The sequence below is a fragment of the Epinephelus fuscoguttatus genome, linkage group LG4, assembly GCF_011397635.1.
Source record: "Epinephelus fuscoguttatus linkage group LG4, E.fuscoguttatus.final_Chr_v1".
NCBI classification, from domain to species: domain Eukaryota; kingdom Metazoa; phylum Chordata; class Actinopteri; order Perciformes; family Serranidae; genus Epinephelus; species Epinephelus fuscoguttatus.
Window position 1 is genome coordinate 43,933,956 of NC_064755.1, and position 14,647 is coordinate 43,948,602.

The window sequence follows — 14,647 nt, forward strand, 5'->3', positions numbered from 1 at the left end:
CAGTATCTGACCAAATGTCTCCCCTTCTGTTCCTGAGATATGACGTTAAAACATGATGATGTCACAGTAAAGTTGATCTTTGACCTTTTGGATATAAAATGTCACGACTTCATTATTTTATCCTGAGCATTTTGTCATAATCGGAGTGTTTAACCTGCCCAAAAACATGTTTTGTGATTACACTGATTTTGTTAAATTCTAATCATTATTCTTGATATTTATGCTTCTACCAAAGTAAGTAATCAAGGTGTGTTGTTAATCTTGAGATGTTACATTCATGAGATGAAACTGATGCAAGATCACAGTGGCCTTGACCTTTGACCAATCACGACCAAAATCATTGTGAAGTCCAAGTGGATGTTTGTGCCAAATTTGAAGAAGTTCCCTCATGGTATTCTTGAGAATATGAAGGCGCTGGTGGTTATTTGAAATTCCCAGGTCGAGACTAAAAGCACCTTAAATGGCGTGCAAATTATATTTTAATACAAACTATCTATTATGTCTCGTAGTGTTTTTATTGCAATCTTATTTAATTTTCATGTCCTAGATTTTATGGTCTTTATTCTTATTAGGTCATATTACATGTCACACTGATCTTTCTTTGATTTATGTCTTTAATAAATACACTTTGTGAGCAAGAAAAAGGTATCATGGTTTTAAAAATGTATTCACCAGGTTACTTTTACAGGCTTTTAATTCTCATAAACATCAGCCTAAATATTACAGCTGCAGACTGCTTTAATAAAAAGCCTTTTACAATGTGTAATTTGGTCTCAGTGTGTCCCTCAAGGACACTCTGACTTGACATGTGAACCAGAGGAGCCATGGATCGAACCACTTACCCTGCGATTACATCACCACTTTGTGTAATGCTTGTTTCTCTATTCAGACTGCTATCATCATTAATAGATTTGATAATAAAATATGTAAGAACATTCAAACACAGACTGTCAGGGGAAACCAGATGATATAAAGAGGACTGACAGGAGCTGATTTAACTCTTAGTGTTTTAATCCTGTGAGTCAGTTTACAGTTTGTGTGTCTATGCTTTACGTTGAATTGAACCTGTGTTGTGTGTTTTATTGGTTAATATGTAGCTGTGTTATTGTGTAGTTTGTTTTATGACAGATTAAAACCATCTCTGACAGACATGAGAACAACACTGTAAAACACACACACCTGCAAACAGGCTAACAACGTCTTGACACCAGCTGCACACACACATACACCCACAGTTTGTTAGTTGTTTTGAACATCTCAGATATTTACAGAGCCTATTCTTCTAAAGAACATGAATGATCACAAGTTTCAAGTTTCATGTGATATTTTAAGAAATGAACTGAAACCTGAAACTGAACAAACTACAGCAGAACTGAAACTACAAGAAGAAACACTAACCAGGAGCAGCGATTGTGCAAGAGTTGTTTCTGCTGGAATGTGTCTGAACTGTAATCGTGGATGAGCCCAAGTGAAAGCAGAACCATTTCAGGGTCTAAACCAGAGTTTTAAATTCCAAAATGTCAGTTTGAAATCATGAAATTAAAGCTAACATTAACAGAATTCAGACTGAATGCAGCCAGTTTCCATCCATGTCAGATTTTAAGAAAACATGGATGCTTCATGCCTGAAGATCTATACAATCAGCATTTTCAAGATCAGGTTGAGTCATAGTTCAGCCATCAAACACAGAAACATGTTTTTAAACAGCAGCACCACTGAGATATGACGTTAAAACATGATGATGTCACAGTAAAGTTGATCTTTGACCTTTTGGATATAAAATGTCACGACTTCATTATTTTATCCTGTTTGACATTTGTCTGAAGTTTTGTCATAATCAGTGTATGAATTCTTGAGTTATGGCCAAAAACATGTTTTGTGAGGTCACACTGACCTTTGACCATTAAATTCTAATCAAGTTATTCTTGAATCTAAGTGAACGTTTGTGCCAAATTTGAAGGTAAAACCTCAAGGTGTTCTTGAGATGTTACATTCACGAGATGAAACTGATGCAAGATCACATGTTCCTTGAGTTTAATAACTAAAATAGAGTGTAAAAACAGGTTTGTAAAGTAAATTTTAGTACTTTTTAAATTTACCTTAGTTTAATAAATGTTAGCGCAGTGGATATCACATCATCACATGAAGCCTTTTTCTTCATACACAACACAGCTGCACAAAATGTCTTGATGTGTTATTGTTACCTTAGAATGAGCTGTATATACCTACACAGGGGGCAGGTCTAGATAGTCACACTGATCTTTCTTTGATTTATGTCTTTAATAAATACACTTTGTGAGCAAGAAAAAGGTATCATGGTTTTAAAAATGTATTCACCAGGTTACTTAAAGGAAGATCGACATTATTACTTTTACAGGCTTTTAATTCTCATAAACATCAGCCTAAATATTACAGCTGCAGACTGCTTTAATAACCACCGATCTTCAGAGTGGTCTCGAGTGCTCTACCTCTGAGGACACGCCTAAAAAGCATGTTGGCTGATTCTAATATTTCATTATTGGTCAATACTGATGACGTACCAATATTATCCTGCATCCCTAGTTTATTTCTCTATTCAGACTGCTATCATCATTAATAGATTTGATAATAAAATATGTAAGAACATTCAAACACAGACTGTCAGGGGAAACCAGTGTGGCACCATTTAAAGAGATATGACATGGAGAATTTAAAGAATTTAAATGATTTAATCCTGTGAGTACAGTACAGACCAAAAGTTTGGACACACCTTCTCAATTGAACCTGTGTTGTGTGTTTTATTGGTTAATATGTAGCTGTGTTATTGTGTAGTTTGTTTTATGACAGATTAAAACCATCTATGAATGGCAGACATGTGGAGTTATGTACTTAACAAAAAACAGGTGAAATAACTAAGCTAGGCTAACAACGTCTTGACTCCAGCTGCAGGTTTACCACGCAAACATGAGTTCAACATCCGTCTGAACATCTCACTCTTACAAAAAAAACCCCTATTCTTCAAAGAACATTTGATAGTCACCTGAAATGGTTTTCCAACAGTCTTGAAGGAGTTCCCAGAGGTGTTTAGCAGTTGTTGGCCCTTTGCCTTCAAACTACTCAGCCAGCTCACCCCACTAACCATCTCCATTGGGAAGAAGCATGTTTCTGCTGGATGTTGATGGAAAACAGCAACAAAGCTGACCATCACTCTCCTCTTGGTCAAATAGTTACACAGCCAAAATGTGTTTGGGGTCATTGTCCTGTTGAAAAATAAATGATCTAACAACTAACAATTCAGATGGGAATGCAGCCAGTTTCGCTGCAAGATGATAAATATTAAAGATGCCTGATTTACTTTCAGCATTTTGGAACATAACTGCAGGTTGAGTCATAGTTCAGCCATCAAACACAGAAACATGTTTTTAAACAGCAGCACCACAATAACTAAACCTGTACCCGGGCAGGTGGAGGTGGCCCACTGCATCGTTCACCTAAATCTCCTCACAAAGACACGTAGTTGGAACCAAAGATCTCAAATTTGGACTCACAGACCAAACACTCCACAGATCAGAGGTCTAATGTCCATTCCCTCCACCTCAGTGTTTTAGTGTAGAGAGCGAACAGTGGTGGTCCTCCACCGCGTGGAGCCCCGACACTAACAGAAGGCATTAAAATGTTCTTAGTTTAATAACTAAAATAGAGTGTAAAAACAGGTTTGTGTGGCATTCATCTGGTCTCTGATCTGAGCTGCTGTTAACTTGCGATTTCTGAGGCTGGTGACTCGGATGAACTTATCATCAGAAGCAGAGGTGACTCTTTGTCTTCCTTTCCTGGGTCGGTCCTCATGTGTGCACAAAATGCGCTTGATGTGTTATTGTTACACATTTAGAAGTTTTGAGCTGTATATACCTACTGACTGACCTTCATTTCTTAAAGTAATGATAGCCACATTGGAGTTTTTCAGTTAGCTGATTGCGGCCCCTCTGTGATAATAATCCACCTACTAATTTGTCCAATAGGGCTCTCACACAGTGATATTAACAGCATCTGCAGGAGCTAATGGTCCCAACCCCATTGATAAAGCAAGAAATTCCACTAATTAACCCTGATAAGGCACACCTGTGAAGTGGAAACCATTTCAGGTGACTACCTCTTGAAGCTCATGGAGAGAATGCCAAGAGTGTGCAAAGCAGTAATCAGAGCAAAGGGTGGCTATTTTGAAGAAACTAGAATATAAAACATGTTTTCAGTTATTTCACCTTTTTTTGTTAAGTAGATAACTCCACATGTGTTCATTCATAGTTTTGATGCCTTCAGTGAGAATCTACAATGTAAATAGTCAGTGTGGCACCATTTAAGCGAGATATGACCATGGGAGAATTTTAAAGAATTTAAATAATGGCGTAACACAACAAATTAGAAATACAGTGAAAAGAATTCTCCATCCACATATTGGGGATGTGTTTAATGGCCTCACAGACAACCGCCATCTATAACGCTGCCTCCTTTTAAAGATACAATATCACAACCTCCTCCATCGTTGCCTCGTTTGTTGTTGTCTGAAACTTTTGACTCCACCCTCTAGCGCCGTCTATTGGCTGTATCTATGCCAACATACAGGATGTTAGCACGAGGGCAGTGGCACGGTTTAAAAAGGTCGTGCCTATCTTGTGTGTCTCCAACATAACGCCGATTTATAACATAAAACTACTTCATTCAGTGTTTTTACCGGTTTAAAATCACCTGGTTTGTTTTGGCAGAAGAGACCTCTGCAGATAATTTGGCTCCGGCTGAAAACCTTCTCAGTGTCTGGATCAGAAAATAAGTGAGCACACAGCAGGTGCTAAGCTAGCAACCCGTCTCTGACGTGCCAACCAGCATCAGAAAAACACTGATGGCTGCCAATTAAAACCTCCTGATCAATGAACACCAAAGGAATTCTAACTACGAGAAGATTCAGTTGGTTGCAATCTGCAATCCTCACCACTAGGTGCCACTAAATCCCCCTAAATCTTACGCACTTAACCTTTAAGCAATAAACACATAGCAAAAGACTGCAATACTGCACTTAAGTATATTTCAATTAGTTGAAACAGAGTATCTGAAAGTTGCACTTTAAAATATAATTATCATTCTTTGTTTTATTGGTGTCTTTTTTCTTGATCTTATTCGATGTGATGACATTTGAACAGTTTAAAACAGCTGTTTGATATACTCATTATACCCCATTTCATGTGTGTGAGCAGCAAACAGGAAGTAAATGTCAATATAATACTGCCACACTGGTTTACTAACATACAGACACTATGTAATTAATGTTATACTGTTTGTCTTCTTCATATGTGCTCTTAAACTAACATTTTATTATCAGCAGCAGCAGCAGACAGGAAGCAGGTCAGACATTAAAGACTGACACCTGAAACACAATCACGACACAAACACACTGCTTCCTTTCTCAGCGGCTGTTTGTCGATACCATGACAACACAAACAGCTGGACTGTGATCACCCGAGAGAAACCCGTGACAGAGATAATGTGAGGGCGCTGACACTTTTTAACAGACAGGAAACGCTGCCGGTTCACTAAAGATGAACAGCTGTGTCAGAAAAACAACTGATTTCTCAAGAAAGAAAAGAAATTAAATTAAAAGCTACACGCCTGTGGACATAAATACTGAGGATGAGAAGTCAACTACAACTCCCAGAATGCTTCTCAGTTAAAAGAAAGTCACAGAGCTTGAAATGCTGTTGTTTCTTCAAAGGTCAGGCTAATCTTTACCTTCAGAAACCTCCAGCAGTGTAAATAAATCTGACTGCAGGCTGCCTCAGCTGCAGTCACAGTGCATGTTGAGACAGCCTCTGATCTGCTGCTTTGAATATTCAAACTGTCAGGTTCATGAACGCAGCTCACCTGTCTGACTCTAAGGACACACCTGGACGAACACAGAGTCTAAAGATGAGACATTTACACTTGGAGGTTTTTAAAAGTGCACTATTGATAAAGAATATTGTTATTATTACTATTATTATTATTACTAATAGTATTCTTTTCATTTTTATTTATCCATTTTTTAATCTTCATACACTTTGTCCTTATATTAATTCCACTGTCATGTACTGATACATCAGTGGACTAGTCTCCTGCATGTTTCTGATATGAATAAATCATATATTTTGGTGGTTTGAGTTGAAGGTGTGAGAAAGAATAGTATCAGTAACATTGTTAACACTGTGCTACATTACAGAGAAATACAAACCGTACTAATGAACCTTCATTAATATAGGCCTATATTTTATCTCCAAGTGCACGTCACACACTGAGCGAGCCGCCTGTTAATGACGCTGTGGGCTAATGGGCATGTAGCTACTTCCATGTTTCACATGATACGTCATGTTTGTAGTCGACCAATGAAGATGAGTTTACATATCACCTTGGGTTCGTCCTTCACCTTCTCAAAATGATCCCACACTTTGGATTTCCTGCCCGACATGTTATTAACTAGCCTGTGGAGTAACTACATGATCTGGATCAGAATGATTCAGTCCAGAGTTGCTTTGAAAAACCGGCAGAAAGGTGAAATGAATTATCTGATCCTGGACAGCAAAACGTGGGATTTACAAATCTGGATCATTCTAATCCAGATTTAATTTCTTTTTTAACAACTGGGCCCAGATGACGGCGGCAAAGTTCAGCAGCTGATCATAGAAATACGATTACTCCACATCACAGTCCACATTCAGGGCTATCAGTTATCCTCTGGGGTGGCCTTCACGTGTAGCTGCTTAAACTTCTTACAAAAAGCGTGAGCACTCGTTACATATCCAGTCATGCAGTAGTTGTGCAGATCTGCATGTCATCGAAGACTGGTCTGCGCTCTCCTTTCTAGTTCTACACATGTTTATTCTGTTTATTACTCTGCACTTCACTGCTTTTTGCACCTCTGGTTAGATGCTGAACTGCATTTGTTGTCTCTGACCTGAACTTTGTGCAATGACGATAAAGTTAGATCTAATCAATATTTTACCAAATACCCTCAAAGCACTTCTTTCATCACAAGCTCCACAGATTAATGGACCTTTATCTGCACCTTGAAAACCCACTGTGAACCTAAACACTCTCAGGAAGCTGAATCTTCGAGGAAACACAGAGTTCGGTGACAGTTATCACAGTGAGCGTCCTTAAAGAACAAACAGGAGGGAACATTCAGCGTTCACTGCAGAGCTCCTGAAGATAAACTCCTCACGTCCTGAAACCAAACCCACTGATATTTCACTCATCGACTCACTGCAGAGATTATTATGATGGAGAAAGCAAACAGAGCAGTCACAGCCTTTAAGTAAAAGGAGCAGTACACTATGAGACTGCCGCCAGTGCAGCCAGCCATTTCCAGTTGAGCTCTCTGCTAACGTGAATGGAAATAAAATAACTGAATCTTGCGGCTCTTCTAGACTTTCCAGATGTTTTCAGACAGAATGGATTTAAACCTGCTGGTGAAACGAGTCATCACGAACTGTGAAACTCAAAAAATCATCCACTGATCTACAGGCGTCTCTTTCGCAATGTTAGTCAACAGAAAATAGTCTTCTTGAGCCCCAGGTGGGGGTGTGCCATCTTATCTTGTTCACTTTAATACCAGTATGATTCATATTGTGATACTTGTTCACATATTGACGTCATACTGTTACCCACGGCTACAACAAGAATGACTAAAAGCGAAACTATTACCGGCTGTGCGGTGGATCCAAAAAGAGGAGCAGCTTCAGTAGTGTGGAATAAACCGTGGCGTCCTGAATGTTTTCCTTCTCTTAGCGCTCAGAGGGAACTCATTCAGCGGCTCCTCTGGCAGCAGCACAGCGTCTCTCCCTCTCCTCTCTGATTCTGTCATAAACCTCTGGTGATGTAAACCTACGTGAATAAACTCCATATATGTGAGTGTGTGATAGTTGTGGTATCATATCAGCCTGTCACAGGTTACAGCTGATGATTAGAGGAGAAATGGCAGAGCATAAAGGTCCAGGTGGGAAAAAAACAACTCAGTCATTTAGGATTTTACTAAAAGAAGGAAATCAGCTGTTGATTTATATATAGAGATCCCAGGGGACATTTTTTGTATCTGGGAGCTCTTTAAATGTGTAATTAGTGGCAGAATTTATTTAGTTTAACTATTAATATTGTAACAGAATCTGAATCTCACTCTGAGTTACTGTTGTTGTTCACAAACTAAAGAAATGAGAGATTATTTTTATTTAGTTTTACTGAATATTTGAAGCAAACTGTAAAACTAGATCACTGATTTTTAGTTTTACTAATTTGTCATATCGTCACGAATATTTTTATTCCAAAAATACCCTGAAATATAGTGTAATTATGTAAGGACCATATCACCCTCCCCTAGCCCCAAGGCATCATGTGATGGACTCAGGAGTTGTTTAACCGTTTGGCCACTATGAAAATTAGCTTGAAAGGCTGACACAAAAACCAAAGTTTGGTTTGTCCATTCTGGGCTACTGTAGAAACATGGCAGAGTCCGTAGATGAGGACTCGCTTCCTATGTAGATATAAACTGCTCAATCTAAGGTAACGAGAACACAGCGACTCAAGAAACCATACTTATAATATTATATTCCATTGCTGCCAGTATGTCACCCTAAACCCTACAAACTGGAGCTTTAACAGTCTGAATCTGCAAAGTGAGCTCCAGCTGTCAGACAGATGTTCTGCAGTAGTAAGTACATTACTTGCCTCTGACCTGTAGTAACCTAGAAGTGTAAAGTAACATAGAACTCAAGTGAAGTACAAGTACCTCAACTACTGAGCTACAGTTCTGCTTCCACATCTGCCCTGAGAACTGTGAAATAACATGGTTTAGTGCCTCGAACATATTTAGGCTCCTCTGTTTCTCCACGAGCCTGACTTTAAAATCCTGTAAAAAATGCATGAGGTTTGGTTCGTGCTGTTCCCCCCCCCCCTGCCTGCAGCCTTCCTGTGACCTCCATGTATCGTGTGTCAGACTCGATGATGTGTGTTGTGTAACCGGATATATCATGTCTCACTCATTGTTACAGCCCGGACTGCTTCATGTCTCTTAAGTCCATTAACGAGTGTGTTGTGTGCATGTCCGGACACTGTGTCCAACATGTCCTCTGTCTGTCCTTTGTTTATCACACAGGATGTCGCGGTGTGTTTAGGGCCGACAGACAGAGAGGTAACTCAGAGACACATGGACATAAACAGACTTATTATCTATCCGGGTCTTACTGGGTCTGAACGGGTGGTACACCGGGCTGGAGATCCGTCTCTTCCAGGTGAGCAGGGACCGGCTCAGGCTCACGTCGTACGCCGCGTTTCTGACGCGGAGCTCGGACAGCAGCAGCAGCCTGCCCGGCCTCTCCATCTGGGTCTGTCCGTCCTGCTCCTGTCCTTCAGCCGGCTGAGGAGGCAGCAGCAGCCCGGGGACGGTTACCTCAGTGCGGGCATGTTCTCTCTGTGTGTCCGGAGAGGCTACAAACCCCGTAAAATAACAACCAGACCGCGGTGGTGTCGGGAGAAGTGTGTCCGTGTAGCGGATTTCAGCTCGGGATGTTTTTTCTGACAGATAGCGGTTTCTTACCGGAAGTAGGAGGAGTCTAGTGGTGCGTTCAGGTGCTGCCAGAAAACTCTGACCATCCTAAAGTTTTCGTTATCTGTTTGTGACATCATGGACTTTATTAACAGAAAAATACACGCTCAGATTAAAATATAAATTGAATCCATATCTAAAAAGTTGTTTATTTATTTATCTATTTTATTTTTTTGCTAGGAAGCTTTTCAGTATTCAGGACTGTTAGTTATTTATGAGGGGGAAGAGGCATTTCAAATCATTTCTCAAGCACTGGAAGGAGATTATTTAGGTTTAAGGGAATTGTATACAGATTTAAACAGAAGAAGATATACCTTACATGTTCATTTTCAGTAGGCTAACCACTTATCCTGTTGGGGGTCACAGGGGTCACCAGACTATCACAGGGCTGACACATAGAGACAGACAACCATTCACGCTCACATTCACACCTACGGACAATTTAGAGTTATCAATTAACCTGCATGTCTTTGGACTGTGGGAGGAAGCCGGAGCACCTGGAGGAAACCCACGCTGACACAGGGAGAACATGCAAACTCCACACAGACAGGCTCCCCCACTCCAGGGTTCAAATCAGTAACCCTCTTGCTGTGAGGCGACAGTATTAACCACTTTTTTGGGGAGTTTTTCATTATCTGCTGTGAGGGTCCAAAGGACAGAGGGATGTCGTATGCTGTAAAGCCCTCTCAAAATGTGATATGTGATATTGGGCTTTATAAATAAAATTGAATTGAATTTAATTTTGGGGAAATGAAAAAAAAATAATAGAACAGACATCTTGTCCATAAATTTGTTATTCAAGCCTGTTTGTGTGACATTAATAACTGTATTAAGATAAAATTAGACACTCACATAAAAAAATTAAATAAAGTCTGACCTCAACACATTAAAATTCTGCGTGAAATATATTTAATTTATTTTGACTACATTTTTAACATTATTAACTGCTCAAGTGCACAAACCTGTAAAACCTGCTGTCAGCTCTATTTTGTTAAATTACATAAAACAATTATGATCAGTTCTGCAATCTGTTTTTGTCTTTTTATTTTTTAGTAATATTATTGCTTTTAAATTTAAGAGGTATCTTCATGAGCTGTTTTTGGCTCCTAACCTTTCCTGCACAATGTTTAAGCCCTTTATTAGCTCTTACTGCCCTTTTTGTGCACATAAATAAACCAAATATACAAAAACTTCTCAGAACGAATTCACTGAAAATATTGAAAATAAAATACGAGGTTTGTCAGAATAAATTAACATTAAATATGTGTAAAACCAAGTTTAAGATTTTGGGGAACTGAAAATAAAGGTAGAACAAAATAGACAGCTTTCACAGACATACATATTCTTAAAGAATAAAAAGTAAGAATACACTAGATAAACCAATAAATAAATATTAAATGGGGCAAACGTTGGGATGAAAGTGCCAAAATATTTACAATGAATGCATAACTCAAATGGACATCATGAAAAGGATGATCACAGTCACATCTACAGATGAAGCTGAGATTGAATTACTTGTTTAAAATCAATATTTTTGGGTGTCAAAACTTCTAAACTTCTATAAAGACAAATATGTCCAAAAGTATAAAACAAAGTACAAGATCAAGTTGCACATCAAGTGAAAGGCAAAATAACCAAAAATGAAGGAGGAGCTCACAATACTTAAATATCAATTAATCAAACTGATGTATAATCTTTTAAAATGATCTGATTTATTCCAGTTCTCACTGACTGGTTGTTTGTGTTGCTGTTAAAAGTCTCATAATTCCAACATTTCACACAGCACATGAAAGCATCAAAAATCTGATGCGTCTGTCGTCAGTCACGTCATTACGTCATCACGTCCCCAAAAACATGTTTTTAAAAGCCATTTTCAGCAAAGCTCAACATCAGCTCCACTTTAACCAACAACAGTTAAATAATGCTTTTAATGAAGGAATAACAAGAATCTACATAATATTTTAGTAAAACAGTCACGGGAGACATTTTCTATTTTTAGTACATTTTCCCGATTATAGGCTACTGACTTTAACTTCAGTAACATTTTTTTCAACGCAGGACTTTTACTTGTAACTGAGTATATTACATCATGGTCTTAGTACTTTTACTTTAAGGATCTGAATTCTTCCTGCATCACTGATAATAACGGAAAGTTTAAACATCTTCCGACAACCAGGTTAGGGAGGTACGATGAGCCCTAGTGCACGCTAGTCACAGTTGATTTATTTTTTATTTATTTATTTTGACAGTTACAGAATAAGCATATCATTTTGTTATAGAAGCTGTTGACTGGTGTACAAAAAAAGTAAAAATAAACATGATGGAGATGGGTTTTCCTTTTTCAAGGGCATATATAGCTAATGTTTTTAATTTAATGAGAGCTCTTCTTTGAACACAGACACATTTTCAAGGTGGCAGTCACTCATCAGGGCCCAATCTGCGGCCAACACATTAGCCCCTTTACACTGCCAGATTTTCCGCCAATGTTGAGCCGTTTTGCCGGCAAGTTATGAGCCGCGTTTAGACACACAGAGCCGGATTGGCGAGTTGATCCGAGGCGCCCAGTGTTACACTTCGTAGGGTAGTCATATTGGTGGAACCTTTTTAGTTTAAACAGATTGAGGCGACCTTCTGCCATGGGAGGGGCTGTTGAAGACTTGTGGGAGGGGCTGTTGAAGACTTGTGGGAGGGGCTGTTGAAGACTTGTGGGAGGAGCTGTTTATGACGCCACACGTGCGACCCATTGGCGGTGGATAAACAGGAAACAGCTGAAAGCAGGAATTAGCGAGCAGCTAGTAGCAAGAGAGAAACACAAACCTGACAGACACTGTAAAGATGAGCAACTGGGGAGACAAGGAATTGTGCGCCCTCCTTGTCCTCACAAACGAAGAGGCCATTAACCGTCAGATGACGGGGACGTGTTTACATCACACGCTGAGCTACACGTTTTGTTACTTGCTCACGCCCCCCATTGCCCCGAAAAAGGCGCATTCTGTATAAACAAAAGTAGGTAGGCGGCATTTTGCTGCACTCCCCGATTTTGTTTTTATACTGCCAATACTGAAAAAAAGACTGATTGGGCTTTCCTGCAAATTCGCACAATTCCTGTCTAAAAAGGGCTACTGTTGGAGGGCCCACTCTCTCTATGGCCCCCCCACATCATGGGCCCCAGGGCAAACACACAGCCTGCACTGTCTGTATTAACGCCTCTGACAACAACTGAACAAACTCATATACAGCTAAAAGCTCCAGAGAGACAGAGTAAGTGGGCCTTGAGTGGGACGGCCTAACTACATCAGCGGTGTTGAGCAAGTTACTCTCAAAATATCACATATTACGTGTTACTAGTTACCTTCATTTGAGAGTAGTTTGTTACTTAAAGTATTACTCTCTGTGTAGAGTAATAGTTACTGATATATACTTGCTATATCATTTTCCTTTTTGGGAAAAAATGGATCTTTTTTCTGTTTTAGGCCTCAAGGTTTTATTTTAAGGAAACACTGTGTAGATATAGTGGCATCTAGTGGTGAGGACTGCAGACTGCAACCAGATGAAACTCCTAGTTCGAATTCCTTCAGCATGCTGTATGAGGTACTCATCCATAGTCAGTGTCTTACCTACAGTGGACAGGCCATTCAGACAGGAAAGCCGTTAGCAGCTACAGTTTCACATCTATGCTCAATCAAAACCACCAGACTGAGAAAAACAGTAATTTTTGCTCACTGAACACAGGAGCTGCTGGTCTACTGCTGCTTCCATCAATTATGTTGTTTTGTGACTTTGGTAAATCTGAATCAAGTCTTTTAAACGCCAAAGTCACATAATAAAATAAACAACTGAGCGAGGCAGCAGTAGACCAGCAGCTCCTGTGTTCAGCAATGTTAAATCACCGTTCTTCTCAATGGAGTCTGGCTTTGATGAAAGCAGTATAATGGCTTCAGTTTTCAGTTGGTAATTGCTGTCTGACAGAATGGATACGGTGGTAACAATACCCTCAATATAGTGTACACTTAAACTGACGGTGATTGTTGTCAGTGGGACTTTTTCTAGGTGTTTAAAATTAGTTTTATTGCTGACCCATCCACAGCAGTACATTGCTTAATGTCTGGCTCAGACTCCAGCCTGCTTCTCCAACCTGGGGCCGTACCGACTGACATTTACTGTATGTTATACTGATACCTCATACAACCCCACTTCAAAAAATCATAACTATCCCCTGAAGATCTTGACGTGGTTTTTACCAGAAGCTGAATTATCGGCAGAGGTATCTCCCTCTCCAAAACAAAAACACCTGGGGTCTATAAATATATATAAAACAATGCGTCAGATCCACACTAAAAATGTACGTACGGACAAAAGCCAAAAATACTTGACAGTTTCTACAATCAGTCTTCCACCTCACCATCTGTGTCGCTATTTTCCAGTCTCCAACGGGAAGTGGCTCATCCAGGCCACGTTTTGTGCATACACAATGTTTACAAATGAGACTCCAGGTGATTTAAACCAGTGAAAACACTGAATAAATTAATTTCAAGTTAAAAATCAGTGTTTTTGTGATGCTGCTCATTGCAGAGGGGCTGCCGACTATGGTGGCTGATGCAAGAACACAAATATCCCATCTAGAGCCAGTGTTTGGTTTGTCTCCTCAGGGCTACTGTAGAAACATGGCGGTGCAACATGGTGATCTCTGCAGACAAAGACCTGCCTCCTATGTAGGTATAAATATCTCATTGTAAGGCAATGAAAACACAACGATTTTTATTTTCAGGTGATTATACACTAAAGAAAACTGACTCATTATCTTTCTGCCAATATATCCTCCAAAATCTTTCACGCTAGACCTTTAAAACCATCTGAGAAGTTTGGAGGAGGAATGTGTCTTTGGTGGAGCTGCTAACAGCTAACAGACATCTGAAATACAACAAGGAGTCAGAGGATGAGCGGTCACAAGACAAATAGGTTTAATCTTTAACACTAGGTTCTGTCCTACATCATGTCAGGTATTATTATTTAATTTCACTCTGAGATGTCGTGAAGTAGACGTATCAA

At 39.5% G+C, this 14,647-nt stretch overlaps 1 protein-coding gene across 1 annotated transcript in view; it reads right to left on the reverse strand.

Annotated features, from left to right (window-relative positions):
* The window catches only part of LOC125887266 (ceramide kinase-like), a 29,637-nt gene extending 20,055 nt beyond the window's left edge, over positions 1-9,582 (reverse strand). The window contains exon 1 of the mRNA XM_049573959.1: positions 9,238-9,582. Coding sequence (XP_049429916.1) covers positions 9,238-9,373 — 136 coding nt within the window. The 5' untranslated portion in view covers positions 9,374-9,582. The remainder of the gene's footprint in view (positions 1-9,237) is intronic.
* Positions 9,583-14,647: the final 5,065 nt, after the last annotated feature.